At 37.0% G+C, this 21246-nt stretch overlaps 1 protein-coding gene across 5 annotated transcripts in view; it reads left to right on the forward strand.

The window, feature by feature from the left end:
• SLC4A10 (solute carrier family 4 member 10) overlaps positions 1 to 21246 on the forward strand; it is a 347705-nt gene that overhangs the window by 145113 nt on the left and 181346 nt on the right. For all 5 annotated transcript variants that reach the window (XM_040229231.1, XM_040229232.1, XM_040229230.1 and 2 more), the window contains exon 3: positions 16790 to 16936. In XM_040229231.1, the coding sequence (XP_040085165.1) occupies positions 16790 to 16936 (147 nt within the window). The remainder of the gene's footprint in view (positions 1 to 16789; positions 16937 to 21246) is intronic.

Here is a 21246-nt window from a genome sequence, read left to right on the forward strand (position 1 = left end):
CTTGTTAACTTTGCTTAATATTTAAATACTTTGAAGTTTTCAGTTCTCTTACTGACAAGAAAAGTTCATTAGTTTTGAATTTGAAAAGGACTTCTTGCTCTGTATGAGTGAAAGTGAAAGTCACTCAGTCGTGTCCGACTTTTTGCGACACCATAGACTATACAGTCCATAGGATTCTCCAGGCCAGAATACTGAAGTGGGTAGCCTTTCCCTTCTCCAGGGGATCTTCCCAATCCAGGGATCAAACCCAAGTTTCCTGCATTGCAGGCAGATTCTTTACCAACTGAGCTATCAGGGAAGCCCTCTGTGTAAGTGAAGGGTTTAAAAAATGTCCTATTAATGATTCATGCTTCTTGAAAACCAGGAAAAATTATCCTTTACCTTTCTTGGGGAAGAAAGAAATTTGAAGTATAAAAGATGTGCCAAAATATCATCAAATGTAAATTTTTTATGGAAAGGGTATATCTGGCTTTGTTATTTTGAGATATAAAATTAGGTCATATTTGGTTAGCATTGACAGAAGTACATCCTGTCTGGATATTCCAAAAGTATGGCATTTCTCCTCGGGTTCTCCTCCCAAGTTCCATAGGGTTACTTAGACTAAATGGTTTAATCAGTCCTTACTATCTCTAACCAGTTGCCACCCTCAGTGAGAATTAATGGGACTTCAGATGCACTAATTCATTCTTTCCTCCAATTCTACTTAATGCCTATTATTAACTGCTGGCTCAGTGGTAAAGAATCTGCCTGCCAACACAGGAGATGCAGGTTTGATCCCTGGGTCGGGAAGATCCCCTGGAGAAGGAAACAGCAAGCCATTCCAGTATTCTTGCCTGGGAAATCCCATGGACAGAAGAGTCTGGTGGGCTACATTCCATGCAGTTGCTAAAGAGGTGGACCTAACTTGGGAACTAAACAGCAACAACAAAGATACTACTCCAGGTACTAGTAATATAGCAGTGAAAAACGAGAGAAAATATGGACCTTAGAAACTAGATATCTCTCTCATGGTTGATCTCAACAACTGCTTAACTCTAGACTCTAGAGTTAAACTCTGTTTAACTCTAAAACTTAACATATTAGTCTCAGTATCTTCTACCACCAAGTAGAAATCTCTTGGCATCCAGGGAGTTGCAGTGATGCAAGCTGCACTGGAGTTTGTGACTACTCACTATTATTTGGAGCAAGGCCCTGTCCACCAAAGTTTTTGATCCTTCCTGGTTTATCTGTACAGGTTAATCCAGTCAGCTACACAACTTCCTTCTCCACATATATGCATAGTGATTTTGTCAGAAAGGTATTTAGCAACATTCACATGATGGACCTCAAACCATCAATACACACACACACACACACACACACACACACACACACACACAGTAATCTGGTGGCTGCAGTTGAGTCTGGAAAAGGGTCCAAACTCTCCTCCCATCTATTGAGTTTCCTTTCAACAGAGAATGGAAGTGGGAAGCCTAATGCATTCCTGCTTGTCTTCATTTAGGGTACCATGCACCTTCAGAGATGATTTAATGACTTTACATCTCAAAGCAAAAGGATTTGGGTGCAGCTTCCCTTCTTTCTAAAATGCTCTCATGATCCTGTATAAATGAGAGGATGAAAACAGATGCCCCTAACATCACTTTTCACCATCACCTCAGCTCTATGCTTTTGTATTGCCCCAATAATTTTTTTATTCTCTTGACTTAGAATTGGGTACTTGCGCTCCACATAATTACAAAACTACACAAGTGGATCTTTCTAGAAAATGAAGTCAACCTTATAAGGTAAACTGATCAGGTCACATCTGGGTATAGACAGTTGTCAACAAGTTAAAAAAGGAAGTTCCATCTTTATGTTCCGCTAGGTACCGGGCAGCAGTGTTCTGATAGCCCTCCCTCTTCCTCTTCTCTTGGTTGCCTCCATAGCCTCAGTTTATAGCATTTTCCATTTTTCACGGCTGCTTTCACATCACTGAAATGTTTTCACTGAATACAGAGTTAGGAAGAGACATGCCCAACTAGTTCTGGCAAATTGACATAAGCCAGTTTCAACACACCATTGCTGTCAGGTCATATGTGGTAAAGTCATGGGCTTCATCTAAAATATCCCATAAAAATTTTTTAAAAATAAGTTTGGTTTCTATATGTAGTATGCTACTGCTGCTAAGTTACTTTAGTCGTCTCTGACTCTGTGCGACCCCATAGATGGCAGCCTACCAGGTTCTCCCATCCCTGGGATTCTCCAGGCAAGAACACTGGAGTGGGCTGCCATTTCCTTCTCCAATGCATGAAAGTGAAAAGTGAAAGTGAAGTCGCTCAGTCGTGTCCAACTCTTCGCGACCCCATGGACTGCAGCACACCAGGCTCCTCTGCCCATGGGATTTTCCAGGCAAGACTACTGGAGTGGGGTGCCATTGCCTTCTCCGATATGTAGTATAGGTGTATGTTTATTCTTGAGCAATGAATAAAGCATTTAATGAATAAAGTGTTCATTAAGCAATGGATATTTAAAGAAATAAAAATTCTGTTTACTTCCTGATAAAAACAAGTTACATATGTCTCTGGACCCTCTCTGTGTTTGTGCCTCCCTTCACAAGACATGCTATCTACGTTTCACTTAGCAATACATATCCTATCTTCCTCAAAGTTCTCTCTCCTCTGAGCTATTTTTTAAAATTTCTAGCCTACTTCAGCATAAAATTCTTTAAAAATGAGTTTGAATTTGTTGTCATTTATTTATTCATCACTTGCTGAGCTTTTAATATGCCAGGTACTGGGAATGAGAACATGATTGTACAGACCTTATTACTGCCCCTAGAGCCTATCATAGGCATTATATACCTGATTATACAATTAGTTATTTAACTGAATTTTTGAAAAATGTTATAAGGAAATATAAGGTGCTTATAGAATATATGGGCTTCCCCAGTGCCTCAGTGGTAAAGAGTACACCTGCAGTGCAGGGGAGGCAGGTGATGCGAGTTAGATCCCTGGGCTGGAAAGACCCCCTAGAGGAGGGCATGGAAACCCACTCCAGTATTCTTGCCAGGAAAATCCCATGGACAGAGGAGCCTGGTGGGCTACAGTCCATGGGATCTCAAAGAGTCAGACACAACTGAAGTGACAGCACCCACACAGGCATGCATGCGTACAATGTATACTGGTGATGGTATCTGATAAAATTAGGCAGATTTGATACATATGATTACATGGTGGCATAAGAGGAAAAAAACCACAAGCTTTCTTGTGGAAAGCAGTAGGGAAAAAAGCAAAAGCTTTCTCTAAGTCTTTTTTGTATCACATATGCCAATGTCCCAAAAGTCAAAATAAGGTACATGGCCAAGCCAGGATTCAAGGATTAGAAGAACAGATTCTACTATTTGATGGGAGAATCTCCTAAAATATTGTGGCCATTAAAAAAAAAATCTGCAACACTATTTCCTATTTGTAAACTTCTGTGTAGAAATGTTAAAAGTGTTTTCCCTCTTTGTTTTCAGATGGTTTAATTTTTATTTCCTTCAGTTTCACAGTTTGAGTTCCATCACCTGTCTTCATGGAAATCTTTTTTTCTTCAAAAAGTCTTCAGTTTTTCCAGGCAAACCTTCTGTCTTTAATTACCACAATTCTCAGAATGAGCCACTTTCTACATATGTACATGTCTTTCAGATTAATACAAGTCTAAATCTGGAAAATTTTACAGTTTTACCTTTTTGCTCAGTTCAGTTCAGTTCAGTCGCTCAGTCGTGTCCGACTCTTTGCGACCCCATGAATTGCAGCATGCCAGGCCTCCCTGTTCATCACCAGTTCCTGGAGTTCACCCAAACTCATGTCCATCGAGTAGGTGATGCCATCCAGCCATCTCATCCACTGTCGTCCCCTTCTCCTCCCGCCCCCAATCCCTCCCAGCATCAGAGTCTTTTCCAATGAGTCAACTCTTCACATGAGGTGGCCTAAGTACTGGAGTTTCAGCTTTAGCATCATTTCTTCCAAAGAACACCTAGGACTGATCTCCTTTAGAATGGACTGGTTGGATCTCCTTGCAGTCCAAGGGACTCTCAAGAGTCTTCTCCAACACCACAGTTCAAAAGCATCAATTCTTCGGCGCTCAGCTTTCTTCACAGTCCCAACTCTCACATCCATACATGACTACTGGAAAAACCATAGCCTTGACTAGACGGACCTTTGTTGGCAAAGTAATATCTCTGCTTTTCAATATGCTCTCTAGGTTGGTCATAACTTTTCTTCGAAGGAGTAAGCGTCTTTCAATTTCATGGCTGCAATCACCATCTGCAGTGATTTTGGAGCCCAGAAAAATAAAGTGAGCCACTGTTTCCACTGTTTCCCCATCTATTTCCCATGAAGTGATGGGACCAGATGCCATGATCTTAGTTTTCTGAATGTTAAGCTTTAAGCCAACTTTTTCACTCTCCTCTTTCACTTTCATCAAGAGGCTCTTTAGTTCTTCACTTTCTGCCATAAAGGTGGTGTCATCTGCATATCTGAGGTTATTGATATTTCTCCTGGCAATCTTGATTCCAGCTTGTGCTTCTTCCAGCCCAGCATTTCTTATGATGTACTCTGCATAAGTTAAATAAGCAGGGTGACAATATACAGCCTTGACATACTCCTTTTCCTATTTGGAACCAGTTTGTTGTTCCCTGTCCAGTTCTAACTGTTGCTTCCTGACCTACATATAGGTTTCTCAAGAGGCAAGTCAGGTGGTCTGGTATTCCCATCTCTTTCAGAATTTTGCAAAGTTTATTGTGATCCACACAGTCAAAGGCTTTGGCATAGTCAATAATGCAGAAATAGATGTTTTTCTGGAACTCTCTTGCTCTTTCCATGATCCAGCGGATGTTGGCAATTTGATCTCTGGTTCCTTTGCCTTTTCTACAACCAGCTTGAACATCTGCAGGTTCATGGTTCACGTATTGCTGAAGCCTGACTCGGAGAATTTTGAGCATTACTTTACTAGCGTGTGAGATGAGTGCAATTGTGCAGCAGTTTGAGCATTCTTTGGCATTGCCTTTCTTTGGGATTGGAATGAAAACTGACCTTTTCCAGTCCTGTGGCCACTGCTGAATTTTCCAAATTTGCTGGCATATTGAGTGCAGCACTTTCACAGCATCATCTTTCAGAATTTGAAATAGCTCCACTGGAATTCCATCACCTCCACTAGCTTTGTTCATAGCGATGCTTTCTAAGGCCCACTTGACTTCACATTCCAGAATGTCTGGCTCTAGGTGAGTGATCACACCATCGTGATTCTCTGGGTCATAAAGATCTTTTTTGTATAATTCTTCTGTGTATTCTTTCCACCTCTTCTTAATATCTTCTACTTCTGTTAGGTCCATACCATTTCTGTCCTGTATTGAGCCCATCTTTGCATGAAGTGTTCCCTTGGTATCTCTAATTTTCTTGAAAATATCTCTAGTCTTTCCCATTCTGTTGTTTTCCTCTATTTCTTTGCACTGATCGCTAGGGAAGGCTTTCTTAACTCTCCTTGCTATTCTTCGGAACTCTGCATTCAGATGCTTATATCTTTCCTTTTCTCTTTTGCTTTTTGCTTCTCTTCTTTTCACAGCTATTTGTAAGACCTCCTCAGACAGCCATTTTGCTTTTTTCATATCTTTTCCATGGGGATGGTCTTGATTCCTGTCTCCTGTACAATGTCACGAACCTCCGTCCATAGTTCATCAGGCACTCTATCTATCAGATCTAGTCCCTTAAATCTATTTCTCACTTCCACTGTATAATCATAAGGGATTTGATTTAGGTCATACCTGAATGGTCTAGTGGTTTTCCCCACTTTCTTCAATTTCAGTCTGAATTTGGCAATAAGGAGTTCCTGATCTGAGCCACAGTCAGCTCCTGGTCTTGTTTTTGCTGACTCTATAGAGTTTCTCCATCTTTGGCTGCAAATAATATAATCAATCTGATTTCGGTGTTGACCATCTGGTGATATCCATGTGTAGAGTCTTCTCTTGTCTTGTTGGAAGAGGATGTTTTCTATGAACAGTGAGTTCTTTTGGCAAAACTCTATTAGCCTTTGCCCTACTTCATTCCGTGTTCCAAGGCCAAATTTGCCTGTTACTCCAGGTGTTTCTTGTCTTCCTATTTTTGCATTCCAGTCTCCTGTAATGAAAAGGACATCTCTTTTGGGTGTTAGTTCTAAAAGGTCTTGTAGGTCTTCATAGAACAGTTCAACTTCAGCTTCTTCAGCGTTACTGGTTGGGGCGAGGACTTGGATTACTGTGACAGCTCATATCCTACCAATTTCCCTGAAGCAAAGTGCCAAGGCTATTCAGAAATCATAATTTAGTTAAAATGAGGTTAGGAGATTGGGAGCACAATCTTGTCTTTTGCATTCATTTTTTAAAGTATCCCAGAACATATGTTGATATCTTTTCCTTGTAAAATAAAATGGCAAAACATAAATATTTGAAAATAATAGTGAAATTGCAAGCTTTTGTAATTACAAAAATTCATGCTGTATCTCACCTTACTTTTCTCCTGCTGTAATATGCACCTCACATTATTCCCCAAAAGTGTTCTATTTTTGTGCGATTTATCTTGTTTTTCTAGATTTCCCACTCCTCCATTTCCCATTCTCTAGTTTAATACTCAATTCCTTCTCCATGAAACTTTCCTTGATTGCTCAGGCTATCTTTCATTTCACTTTGTTATGAACTCCTACAGCATTTAATGCGTGATACAACACAAGAATATTAGCTTTAATACAGATTTTTTTTTCTACTTTTTATTTGTTTCATTGCTTGCTATTTTCTTTTCTGGCATTTGAGTTTTGAGCAATTGGATGACTATCTTTTTCTTTAAATGCAGGGATCATATCCTATAAGCATTTCTTATTATTCCTGTTTCTTGACTGATTTTGACTAGATTCCCTTTGAGCACCCTAAACATCCAACATCAAGCTCTCTTACAGTCTGTCAAAATGGGAAATTCTCTTTTCTTTTTTCTTAGAAAATACATGTTATGAATCCTAATAGTGAGGCTTATTATCCTCCAAGATAAAAGCTAACATTGATATCTCAAGGTACAAAGTAATGTAGTTGTTATGTTTTACTCAAGATAGTTTTATAAACATGTAAGAAATAGTATATTTTAAAATATTCCACTGTATCTTCTAGTAAACCTCAAACTGTGATTTCTTTGGTGAACAACTTTAGCACATTCAAGATTTTTATTTTCTGTATAGAATAGTCACAGTTACGTGGTCTTTGGTTTTGTAATCATTACATATATGGTCTTAGCGTCAGGTGACTATGACTAGCATTGGTGTGACTTATTAATTCTTCCAGCAAAATAGCACAAGAGACAGCAGTGCAGTAAGTGGTAAATAGCCTAATAGTATCTCTTTGCAATGTACACATATATACACTCACTTAACACCCTCTTGGTTTCTTTTCTTGCTCTCTATAGCTCTAATCTCAGAAGAGAATTTCTGTTGGACTTACAGCTCTTTGATGTGCTATGATAAATGATGCCTTGTTGTGTTTTCTGATTCTGTTAGAGTATCCATGGAATTAAAGATTACATGCTTATTCAGCTTAACGTACTTGACCTTTTCCCATGATTGACACGTCTAAATAAATGGCTGTAGCAACTCAGTAATTATGCACCAGCTGTGTTATATTCATTTCATGGAAAAAACACACAGTTCTCCTCAAGAGTAGATAGCTTGACCCCTTTCCTGCCAGCTAAATAAAGCAGAGTAGTTAATTAGTATTATTATGAATCATAGTAGGATTCCTTTCCATCCCCAAATGCATCTCTTTTCTCAAAGCATTTTGTAAACACTCAGTATACTATGACCACAGACACATAAAGTGTTGTTTCAGTACTGGTATTTCTTACATAGTGAAAATATTTACAATAATTCTGGACCTGCTCAATATTCCACACAATATAAGGGTCAGAAATCCAGGATTCGTTAACAAGATTTGTGTTCAGAAAGCAGTATTACCTTTAATGAACCCTTTGTTTTTCTAATGGGGAAACTGTTTTCCCTCAACTGACATACAAGTAAATTTCAAATAAATTCTTGTGTTCAGTGCTTATTTCTTTTAATAGCAGTTGCATTCGCATTCTCACTTCTTTAAAATATATTCATATCTAAATTTTTATTAAATTAGGTTTTTTAACATTATGTAAAATTAATTCTTATTGACCATTTTGATGAATTTAAGAAATGCTCATTGGAAACAATTCCTTTTTAAAATAAAATTCTGGACTTTATCATAAAATAAAAATTGTTCTGTATCTAATCTTGAAAAATAATTCCAGTTATGTTTAATAAGTCATTTCAGAACCATGTCATTTATCACTAAGTTTCTTGAATTCTTTATCTTCTTAAGTGATGTCTATTAAATTTTGAATATAATATTGTAGGAAAATTTTATGATAACATTAACCTGGAAATGTTACTTGTATATGTTTTTCTACAGAGTGTAAGGTGTTTCTCTAATTTCTTAGGCCAGGCTTTATATAGTTAGGGTTAGAAAAGTTGGCAATATATCGAAAAGCTGGAAGACAATGAAATAAGACAGAAAACTTGTCTTCATCTTTCTTTAAGCCATTGAGAGTGAGTAGCATGAAGGGGGAAGGGAACTAACCCATGTCTATCATGTGATACAACATGTTAAGTATTTTATACCAGTTATATTATCTCATATAATCTTTGTATAAAATCTCCTAAATCTACTGATAAATTGTTAATGCATATAATATTTAATTCATCCTACAATCAAGCACAACATTTCTGTAGCAAAGGAGGACTATTATTATTTAGCAGCAGTAACCACATTTGTTCTTCACACCCCATTCTTCCCCTTCAGCATAATGAGATGAGAACCAGATGGTAATATGCGTAGAAGGGGAGCCCAAAAATTATGAATCTGGAAATTTATATAGGAACTACTATACAACAGTCTTTTTCCACCTTGCAAGGCAGATAAATCTTTTCTACCTTATGTAAAAAAATCTCAGGGAAGATAAGGGTAAGATCCCCAGTTTAAACCCTTTGGAATACAAACCAGTAGCTCTTGGACTTTTATTGTCTTTTGAAATGTAAACATATAAACCTGGGAGATAAGTGTCTATATCTCTTTGAAGGTCTCTATTTTTTAGGCAATCTTTAACTTCCAAAATTTACCCTTTAACCTAGGTTTCAGTTTATTTGGTGTATAAGTCTCTAACCATACAGATAATATTTTCTCTATTTCATAGCCATGAATTGTGGCAATTTCAGTATTATTGCACTGAAATTTGTGGCCATTAACTTTGTTTCTATTCTTCAGTTTTTTAGTGTGTTTAGGAGCATAATGCATCATTTTGTCTGTTATCTATGCATTTTACTAAAAATGAAGATTTATATGTGCAATAAAATTTTTTTAAGCATTAGAAACTACTGAGCACCATTCTAGATACTTGGGATACATCAGTGAACAAATTAGAGATCCATGCTCTTCTGAAATTTAAAAACTTTCAGAAGAAACTAGAAATTCAACACTAAACATTTATTATGCTTATGTAAATAACTTAGTACAGAAAGTTCCTGGGTGGCAGTAAGAATGCCAAGGAAGCCAGTGTGGCTGGAGTGGAGTGATGAGGGAATCAGCAGGGGAGGCGATGGAAGAGCTGGCAGGAATGGGGAATCTCAGGGGACGTGCGGATCTCAGAGGGTCTCATAGAGCGTTAGAGAAACCTTGGCCTTTTCTCTGAGTGAAACAGGTTAGCGGAAGATTTAGCTGAGGAATGCCATAATCTCACCTGCCTTTTAAGAGGGCTACATTAGCTGCTGCATTCAGAACAGATTGTAGGGGTTAAAGGTAGACACAAGAAGACCTGTCTGGAGGCTAATGCAGTAATTCTGGTTGGGTGTCATGTGGCCTGACCAGAGCAGTGAAATGAAATAATAAGCAGACAAATTTTGGATATATTTTGAAAGTTGTCCCAACAGATTTTCCAGTGGATTCGGTTGTAAGCTTAAGAAGAGAGGTAAAAAATGATTCCAAGGTTTTTGTCCTGAGCAACTTGACAAATGTTTTATCATCGATAAGATAGACAAGATTCTAGGGGAACAGTTTATTTGGGGAGTTGGATTGGGATAGATTAGGAGTTTCGTCATGAACATGTTGATCTTGAGATGTCTTTTAGACATACAGTGGAGGTATCAGGTAAGCAGTTGGATATGCTAGTTTGGAGTTTGGGAAAGAAGTTTGAGCTGGAGATAGAAAATTGGGAGCTGCTCACATGAAGGTTGTATTTGGGGCAGATTGAGACTTTGTGTGTCCTGAAACTTAAGCAATTTTGAGGATTCTCTAAGAGAAAGAATTCAAAGTTTGAATTCAAATTACATATAAAGGTGAATATTTATAATGAGAAAAAATCAAAACACTCATTTGGAAACTGATAAGCAGTGCAAAATCATAACATTTGGAGAAATGGCATAATATTTTTAATAACTGCCTGACATACTTCTGCTCAATGGGCATGAGTTTGAGCAAACTCTGAGATAGAGTGATAGGAAAGCCTGGTGTGTTGTAGTTCATGGAGTTGCAAAGAGTCAGACATGGCTTAGTGACTGAACAATGGCAACAACATATATCTGTAATACTTTTCTTCCAACATTCTTGAACTTTAATGTCAAAGATTTTAAAACATTATTTTCTGTAGAGAATATGGAAAGTTAAATCAGTCTTTATCATGATTAATTAAAATTTAATTTTTACTAGTGATAGTCTAGAAAGATTTCTTTCATCTTTACAACTTATTTACAATTTTATGAAAATTTTCAGGGTTGTCTTAAAGTTTAAAACTTCTATGAAGCTTCTTGCATATATAACCTGAAATATTTGGAAGAATTTTCCAAAGACTAACTCTGACTCTATGCAGTTGAAACCATGCTTCTTTTCCATTGACCACATGCTTCCAATACTAGGCAGATTATGATACCTCTGCATATTATGACACCATTTCAGCCCCGAACATTCGTGTCACAATGTAGCACAATGAGTACTAAGCCACTGGAAACTGTTCCTACTTTAGGATAGTCGGGATAGCTAACTAATAATTTACTTATTGTGATTGTGAATCGGATAAATATGTTCATTTAAACCCAACCTAAATATATCTCCAACTCTATTTCCTCTTGTTATTGTTGTTTAGTTGCTAAGTCATGTCCAGCTCTTTTTGTAGTCCCATGGACGGTAGCCTGCCAGGCTCCTCTGTCTGTGGGATTTTCCAAGCAAGAATACTGCAGTGGGTTGCCATATCCTTCTCCTGGGCATCTTCCCTACTAGGGATTGAATCCATGCCTCCTGCATTGGCATATGGATTCTTTACCACTGAGCCCCCGGGAAGCCCCTATTTCCTCTTAGTTTCCCCAAAATGTTTCCAGATACACAATGCCCCCCCTCATTGTGAAGGTATTTTATATTTACAAATTTTCCTAAAATATATGACCATGAGAACCCAATTTTTTTTTAAATTAAAAGACTTCACTTTTCTGAGCAGTTTTAGGTCTGGGGAGATTATACAGAAAATACAGAGTTCCCATCTGCTCTTTCTCTCCCCTGCACACAGTTTTCCTATTATTAACATTTTGCGTTAGTGCAGTACATTTGTTACAAAGGACAAACCAATATCAATAGATTATTATTAACTAAACCTCATAGTTGACATTTGGATTTACTCTTTGTTTTGTATATTTCTGTGGGTTTTGGGAAGTATACAATATTACATATACATCATTACAGTATCATCCAGGATAGTATCACTTCTGTAAAAATGCCTGATACTCCACCTCTTCATCCCTAATCCTGCTCCCTGAACCCCTGGAATCTCTGACATTTTTAACTGTCTCTGTGGTTTTACCATTTCCAGAATGTCATATACAGGTTAACATCTTAGAGTATGTTGCTTTTTCACTGACTTGTTTCATTCAGCAATATGAATTTAAGTTTCCTCTGTGTCTTTGTTGTTGCTGATACTCCATTGCATGGATGTACCACAGTTTGTTTATTCACTCACCTAGTAAAGGATGGAGAAGGCAATGGCACCCGACTCCAGCACTCTTGCCTGGAAAATCCCATGGACAGAAGAGCCTGGTAGGCTGCAGTCCATGGGGTCGCTAGGAGTCGGACACAACTGAGCGACTTCACTTTCACTTTTCTCTTTCATGCACTGGAGAAGGAAATGGCAACTCACTCCAGTGTTCTTGCCTGTAGAATCCCAGGAACGGGGGAGCGTGGTGGGCTGCCGTCTATGGGGTCGCACAGAGTCGGACACAACTGAAGCAATTTAGCAGCAGCAGCAGCAGCAGTAAAGGACATCTTGGTTGTTTCCTGGTTTTTGATGATTATAAAAAAAGCTGCTATAACAATTTGTGTGCATGCTTTTGCATGGGCATTAGTTTTCAACTCAGTGTCAAATGGCTAGTAAGTAAATTAGCACTTAGATTAGGATCTAGACACAGGGCTTACACCTTTCACAAAAATTAACCCAAAATAGATCATTTACCTAAATGTAAAACAAAATTATACAACTTCTAGAAGATAACATAGAAAATCTAGGTGACCTTGAGCTTGAAGGTGACTTCTTATATGCAACAACAAAAAGCACAATCCATGAAAAAATCTTGATAAATTAGACTTCTTTAAAATGAAAACTTCTACTCTGTGAAAGACACTGTTACGGGATTGAAAAGACAAGCTGCAGACAGGAGAATACACTTGCAGAAGGTAACTTATAAAGGACTGTTACCCCAAATATACAAAAAACTCTTAAAATTCAACAATAAGAAAATAATCCAATTACAAAATAGGAAAGAATCTGAAGAGAAATCTCAGCAGAGAAGATATATAGATGGTAAATAAGCATATAAAAAGATGCTCAACATCATATGTCATTAGGGAATTGCAAGTTAAAGCAATTAGATACCATTACACATCTATCAGAATGGCTAAAATCCAAAACATTGACATCATCAAATGTTGGCAAGGATGTGGTGCAACAGGATCTCTCATTCTTTGCTCATTGGAATGAAAAATGGTACAACTACTTTGGAAGATAGTCTGGTAGTTTCTAATGAAGGTAAGCCTAAGTTTAGAATATAATCCATCAATTAAACTAATAGTGAAAAACCCAAATGAGTCTTTTTTTTTTAACCAACCCTGTAGGATTCTGTGTCAGGAAATTCCTTCAGAGTGTTCTTTCTTTTCTGAACTAAAATGTTAGGTCAGCTCTGTGTCTTGGCATCCTCTTCTTATCTGAATATATTTGGATATAGTTTCAGATTGTTTATTTCAGCCTTGACTTGGCGACTTCTTAGGATGTTACTACTGGCAATTGCCCATGATATTCACATTCTGCTAACAAAGGCAATATTCATTACCCTCAACCGCACCCTCTGGACTGTCCGGGCAGGTCCATGATTCTCCTTATCTTTGTCTTTCTGGTAATCAGTTCAGTTCAGTTCAGTTTCTCAGTTGTGTCCAACTCTTTGCGACCCCATGGACTGTCTGGTAATGGCTTTCTTGATTAACATTTGTTAGAAACCTTTTCAACCTTTAAGGCTTAGCTCTAGGAAATAGTCATTGTCTAAACTTACACAACTTTTATTCATTTCCCTATCCACTGAAACTGCTCTCAAGAAAGTTACAGATAAACATTAATTTCCAAATGTAATAGCTAATTTTTACTCAATTTTGTTTGACTCCTTTATAGCATATATCCTGGTAACTCTCACCTTCTTAAAACTCTTTTGCTTTGGTTTCTTTTAAAATTTTTAAAATTGTGAGCTGAAGTATACATATGGAAAAGTGCACAAAGTTTAACAAATATTTTTAAAGCAAAAACTTGTATCATGAAACAGAACATTTTTAGCACCCAGAAGTTTTTCCTGTGGTAAGAAGCAAGCATTTAATCTCCCATGTTTAATTTAATTGGAAATTCACTCTTCATTTTTTAAAATTGTTTCTTAGGTCTTTGATTTTTTTTCTGTAACTCTTTAGTGTTAGTTTTATGCAAGTCTCAATCTTTGTTGCTTTATACCTTCTCCATGATTAATAGCCTTCAACTTACTAGCGTAGAGGATTATAATGTAGTGATGGCCAAGTAATTAAAAATTATTAATGTTAAATACCAATGTTTGTGACTTATTTTAAATATTTAACTTTGTGGTATGTCCTGTTATCTTGTAAGGTAAGTTCTCCTTCCTAGAGCTTCCTCAAAAGGTTTTTGTTATTTTCATTTTAATTAATTCATTAAAATTTTATTTTTATGTGTTTTAAAGCTACAGTCCATTTACAGTTATTACAGAATATTGGCTATATTCCCTGTGTTGTCCAATGTATCTCTTAGCCTATCTTATGTCCAGTAGTTTGTACCTTCCACTCCCTCTCTTCTATATTTCCCCCACCATTGGTGACTGCTAGTTTGTTCTCTATATCTGTGAATCTGTTTCTTTTTTCATTGTATTCACTAGTTTATTGTATTTTAGTTTCCACATATAAGAGATATCCTACAGTATTTGTCTTTCTCTGTCTGACTTATTTCACTTAGCACAACGCCTTCCAGATCCATCCATGTTGTTGCCAATGGCAAAATTTCATTCTTTTTTTAATGGCTAAGTAGTATTTCATTGTGTGTGTATATATATACACACATACAGGGCTTCCCTGATGGCTCAGTGATAAGAAATTAACCTGTAATGTAGGAGATGCATGAGAGGAGTCTTTGATCCCTTAGTCGGGAAGATCCCCTGGAAGAGGGCATGGAAACCCACTCCAGTATTCTTGCTTGGAGAATCCCATGGACAGAGGAGCCTAGCAGGCTACAGTCCATAGGGTTGGGAAGAATTGGATATGACTGAAGTGACTGAACACACACACACAGATATATATCACAACTTTATCCATTCATCTGCTGATGGATACAGGTTGCTTTCATATCTTGGCAATGGTAAATAATGCTGGTTATTTTTATTAAAAGTTTTTTTGTGTATATTTTAGATTGTTCCAGTTCTGTTAAAATAATGATGTTGGTAATTTTCAATTTTTTCAGTATATAGATTAAATCATGTCTTTTTGAGGGGGTGGGTTCACATCTTCAAATTGATTCTAATATATACATTCAGAGCCATAGACCACATTTGTGAATGTTAGTTTTTATATAAACTGGAGAAGGCTGAAGCCAGCTGATTTGTAAGAATTAAATAATGTCTTATGTATATTTGCATCCCTGATACCCATCACAATACCATTCAATAAGTTGTTCATTTCAGTAAACATTTGCTAGGCATCTGTTATATGCTAGGCACTGTGTCAGTGATGAAGATACAAAATAACTGACACATGGACCTTCCCCAGAGAAGATTCATAAGAAAACTACTTATAAGTAAACAACTACAATCAAGTGCTTTGACGTATATGATTAAGCACCAGAGGATGCTAAGGGGAAAAATGGTCATGTATATTTAGACTGAGGGAGTATGAAAAGTCTCATACATGGCATAATCCTGAACTAAGACTTGGGAGATGAGTTAGGTATTCATCAGGAAAGACAAAGATATTTCATACAGTTGGGAGAACAGTACCAACATTAAGTGAAAGAGAGACTTGAGAACACCTGGCAATTTAGGAATGAAAGGATACATGCTACCTTATCCTGTGTGTGGCAGAGTGGAAGCCTAGAGAAATAGGCAGATGTCCGCTGTTGTTTGGCTTTATAGATACTAAAAGCTTTATCCTTTAGGCAACAGAAAGCAATCAATGAGTCTAAAACAGGGGAGTAATGTAGTCAGATTTGCATTTTGGGAAAAAATGGCATCAGTATTCAGAATGGGACAAGATTGGAATTAGAGAAGAAATGCTAGGGAGAATGCTCTAATAGTCCTGGAGAGCGATGAGGGTCCAAATTAAGACAGCGACACCAGTGATATTGAAGAGAGAATGAATTAATGAGATGTATAGAGGACCTGGTTACAAACTGGATGTGCTTTGAGATGACTGGACAGATCTTGCATTTACTGAGATAGATGTTGGATAGATGATACTTGGGGGACAAAGTAAAGGATGAGTTCCATGGAATTTAACATGCTTATGGAAGGATATCTAATAGATGGTTATGTAAGTCTACAGTGTAAGAGAGAATTGGTGTCAAATCCTGGGGATCCCAATCTTGAATAAATAAATAGAAAGAGAGCCAGAAAAGGAAACTAATTTGAGCAAAAAAAGAAAAATAAAGGAGTAGGATGACCTAGAGAAAGTTAAATCATAGAGAAGAGAATGGTCAATAGTATCAAGTGCCACAGATAGAAACAGTAGAGCCTAAAAATTCCACAGGATTTGACATTACTAGGATCTTGGTGAAATCTGTTTTAATTAGAGATAATGATCGTTTCACACACTTAACTGTGAAGGGAAGTGAACTGGTAAAACAACTGGTTAGTTAAGTGCAGGGAGAAAATAGAACAAAAAATTTTTAATGAAAAAAATATAAATTATGAGGACTAGACACAGTGAATTATTGTGATAGTTAATAAAATAATGGTGGTTATAAAATACTATATAACCAAATACTTAGTATTGTAGATGTTTGATAGACCTATGTACCAAAGTACAGTGCTAAGCTGCAAGCTTATCACATCATAAATACTCAAGAACCATTTGATGGATTGAATTGTATTGGGTTTCCAATAACAAGTAATCATCTTCTGTGCCTTGGAATAATTCAGAGTTTAATTTGTGTATTTACTTCTGATAAAGGTCATCGGACATTATTTATTGGAGTTCATGTGCCCCTGGGAGGAAGAAAAAGCCATCGACGTCACAGGCATCGTGGTCATAAACACAGAAAGAGAGACAGAGAGAGAGATTCAGGACTAGAGGATGGAAGAGAGTCACCTTCCTTTGGTAAGAATCTTCCTCTTTGTTTTAATTAAATTTATTATTGTAATATTATACTTGTTTAGACAATCCATAATTAGCAGTAATGCTTCATACTCATAAAATTGTTTATACCTTTATAAAAGATGTTGGGCAGATTGGGGAAAAGTGGGAGAGAAAATGTTTAATCTTTTTCTCTTGTGCATCTGTTTTGTGAAGGTGAGAATTAGCTTAGATTTGTCATTGAGGAAATACACCTAAGTAGTAGAATTTATTGTATTAATTCTTGATAATTTATACAAATAATAGTGCTTGCTCTAGTTTGAAAATCCAGACAGAAATGTCCTTATCAAGTTTCCACTTAAACTACTGCTGATGCTCTCCAAATTTCACTCTTAAGATGTGAAATTTCTACTATTTTAAATGTTATTCTTTTGAAAGTGTACAGTTGACCTTTGAACAGTACAGATTTGAAGTTGGAGTATCTACTTGTGCATGAATTTTTTTTCAATAGTAAACACCACAGCACTACATTGTTTGTGGTTGGTTGAATCCATGGATATGGAACCAGATATGAGTGACCATAAATTATATATGAATTTTCAACTGTGAGGAAGGTCAGTTCCCCTAATTCTCACATTGTTCATGGGTCAACTGTATACAGAATATCAAAGCACAGTGATATGGAAGTTACTAACAACTCCTGAGTGCCGTGAGAGTCTGTGTATACGACATAATTAAGAACTTGCCTTTCAGTTGTCTGACCGTCCCACTTCCTATGACCTCCTTCACTGCGCCTTGTTCACTTACTCACCTGTAGTCATGCCTCCTCTGAAGCCACTAAGGCATTCATTTTGCTCTCTGACCACAGCTTCTCTCATTTGCTAGTTCAACTATTTGGCCTCTCTCCTTTTTTTCTATCCATGTTACAGTTATTTCTTTATCCTACTCTGATTTCATGGCCAATTTTAGTAGTACTTTTGCTAATATTCTAAATTACCTTAGGTTCCTTATTTTAGTTTTATCCATACTTTCACCTCTACCTTAAAAACCATATTTATATTGGGGCTCCTGCATGTGCCTACTTCCCCTGGTAGGCATGCTTGGCAAGATACAGTCATTCAACAGGCAGATTGTAGCAATTTAAATTCATTACTCAAGTGGGAATTCCCCAGTGGTCCAGTGGTTAGAACTCAGCACTTTCACTGTCAAGCTGGGTTTGATCCGTGGTCAGCACAGGTGTGCCCCCCCCCCAAAAAAATTGTTAGTAATATCAACTTTCAACACTTTCTCCCAATTCTATTGCATTTTTTCAATTTTTGTAATAATTATTTTTCAATCTCCTTCATCCTTCTCTAACACTTCTTTTTTCACAGTCACTTAGCCGCTTTCTACTTCAAAAGGAAAATATGTCACCAGAAAGAATTCACTCACCTTCCCTCTCATATAGACATAAACATATACCTATATCTGCATCTATGTTTTTTCCACTTTAACAATAAGGGAGTTTTCTTTTCAATTATGTTTATTTCCTATTCCCTCCCACCTGGAAATTTACACACTTTATAATCTAGTTGATTTCTTCTTCTCAACTGGATCATTCTTGTCATCTGTCCTTCCAACTGCCTCAAACCCATGTTCCCCCGTGAGATTGTATTCAAATATGAGGTTAAGTTAGCATATGAAGTTTGGGGTAACAATTTTACTTTTAATACTCTATAGGCATTGCTTTATTCAATACCTCGTTTTGCTAAGTGTTGCAGAGAAGTTTTTGGTCTCTATTTTTTCATTTAAAAATTTATTTTTTTTAAGCTTGAATGCTTATAGACAGTTTTGGGGTTTTTTTGGCCTGCTCTTATTTAAGAAAACTTGCTAAGATAGGCCTAATGGTGAATATATTAAAACGCCTTTACAGTCTGCATACACTGATGTATTCCATTTAGAGAACATTTTCTTGTCTTTTCTGATTTTGTTCCACTTAGTTTGGTCTCTTCTTTGTGAATTATTAATACATTTGCATCTTGGATTTATGATACCTGCTCTTTGTCCTTTTATATAGCTTGAAGTTAGTTTCTCATTATTCATTTGATTATCTGCAGTATCAGTTCTGCATTTTACTATTTCTATTAGAGGTTTTGATTTTGTTGTTGTATTTTTAGTTTTCTTGAGTTAATTTCTTATCTCATCTGATTTTTCTTTACATTTCCTCATGTCCTTTCCTAGATTTTGGTTTTCCTGCTTGATGAGCTTCCCCGGTGGCTCAGATAGTAAAGAATCTGCTTGGAATGCAGGAAACCCAGGTTTGATCCTTGGATTGGGAAGATCCCCCTGGATAAGGGAATGGCAACCCACTGCAGTATTCTTTTTTAAAAAAATTATTTATTTTAGTTTTGGCTGCACTGAGGGAGTGAGGGCTACTCTTCGTTGTGGCTCACAGGCTTAATTGCTCTGCAGCATGTGGATTCTTCCCGGACCAGGGATCTAACCCATGTCCCAGCAGGGTTGGCAGGAGTATTCTTAACCACTGGACCATCAGGGAAGTCCCCACTCCAGTATTCTTGCCTGGAGAATCCCATGGACAGAGGAGCCTGACAGGCTACAGTCCATGGAGTCACAAAGCATGAAACACCTAACACTTTTCTTGCTTGAGAGCCTGTGTTTTTAGTCCTTTTATGGTCTCCATTATTTCTGGACTTTTTCTTTTGATTCTGAAGCAGAGAATTTTCAGAGATATGATCTTCTTTTGGGTCATCAAGATTATTTTGACTTTCCATTGATTTGTAGTATTTTTACAGGCTCCCAGATTTTTTTTCTTTTTACTCGGCAAAGATATCCATGCTATATATGTCCAGCTTTATCCTAAGAATGATTACGGAGACAGTGCCCTCAGTGTGCTGTTTGTCTCCATTGCTGTGTATAGTTATGGGCATTAAAATTCCCTAGATATATTGTACTTATGTCAGAGGTAGATTGATTGATAGTGGGGAGTATATAAAGAAAAATACTCTGAGTCTCCTACACTAGCATGTTGGAAGGATGGTCATCTCTGAATCAGTGGGCAGAGAGTGGAGGTACGAAAGTGTCTCCCACATTTTTAAGGTTTTTTGTTTCATGAAGTGGGGTCTGGGAGTATGACAAAGGCAAAGCTGGGTAGATTTCTCTTCCTCCAGCTCCATCTGTGTAGTTAGGAGAGGCTCCCTCATAAACTCTAAGAATGGAATATCTGTTGGCATTAGCTTTCATGGTTACTTTGAGTTTTCATTCTCTTCTAATATTGGAGAAAATATATTCACATTATCTTAGAAGTGATTAATAAACAAACAAAAATAAGCTTGTTTCCTGTAATTGGATACATTATGTCAGTTTTTCTAGAACAGTGGCTCTCACCTTTAAAACCCAAGACTTTTAAAAACATTTTGAGGCCAAACCCCATACTGATCAGAATCTCTGTGGGTGGGGCATAGGTATTTTTAAAAGTACCTCAGATGATTCAAAGCCAAGACTGAGATCCACTGTTCTAGATACTTTGCTATTCAAAGTATGGTTCATGAGCCAGCAATATTAACATCACATTTGAGCTTAGAAATAAAGAATCTGATACCCATTCCTAGACCTGTTGAATAGGAATCCATGCATTAACGACAACCTTAGGTAATTTATATGCCAATTAAAATTAGACAGACTCTAGAATATTGCTTGTCAAATCATGTTACATGTTAGAGTCACATGAAAAGCTCTTAAAAAATATTGATGCTCAAAGACTTTTATTTACTTAATTTTGGGTGTGTCTCTAGGCACTTGTATTTTTAAAAAAATACCCAAGTGATTTAATATCCAGCAAGGATCAAGAGCCATTGATCTTAAGAGAGTCCTGCCTCTTTATTTGGTGAAACTTGGCAATAAGTCAGGTGAGCCAGAGTCTCTCTCTGTTGTGTCAGCCACTGTTTTGGGATGCCACCTATTCCTTCCTCCCCCAACCATCTGAGTATCTTTTTGATATTGAGACCTAAGATGTGTTTTATCAGGGACAAATGCTTGGCACTCTGGTGATCTCTAAGCAGTAGAACTTCCTAGATTTCATGTTTTCTTCAGTTTCCTCAGGACTAATAATCTGCTTTTATTCCTATTCCACAGTCAGTTTAAATGCTGTGATAATTTAGCACTCAGCTACATGCTGAGACTGAAACCATGTTATGAACACCAGTGGCTTGACTTGGGCTTTGATATTTAGCATAGTGTGAATATACGTGATTACTATTCTGAAGGCTTCAAAGAAAAGTTCTGACTACTTAAGAAATATTTATTTTACTTGGAAAGATTTCCAAGAGAATCTTTTG

Source organism: Oryx dammah, unplaced genomic scaffold (genome assembly GCF_014754425.2).
Source record: "Oryx dammah isolate SB20612 unplaced genomic scaffold, SCBI_Odam_1.1 HiC_scaffold_27, whole genome shotgun sequence".
Taxonomy (NCBI): domain Eukaryota; kingdom Metazoa; phylum Chordata; class Mammalia; order Artiodactyla; family Bovidae; genus Oryx; species Oryx dammah.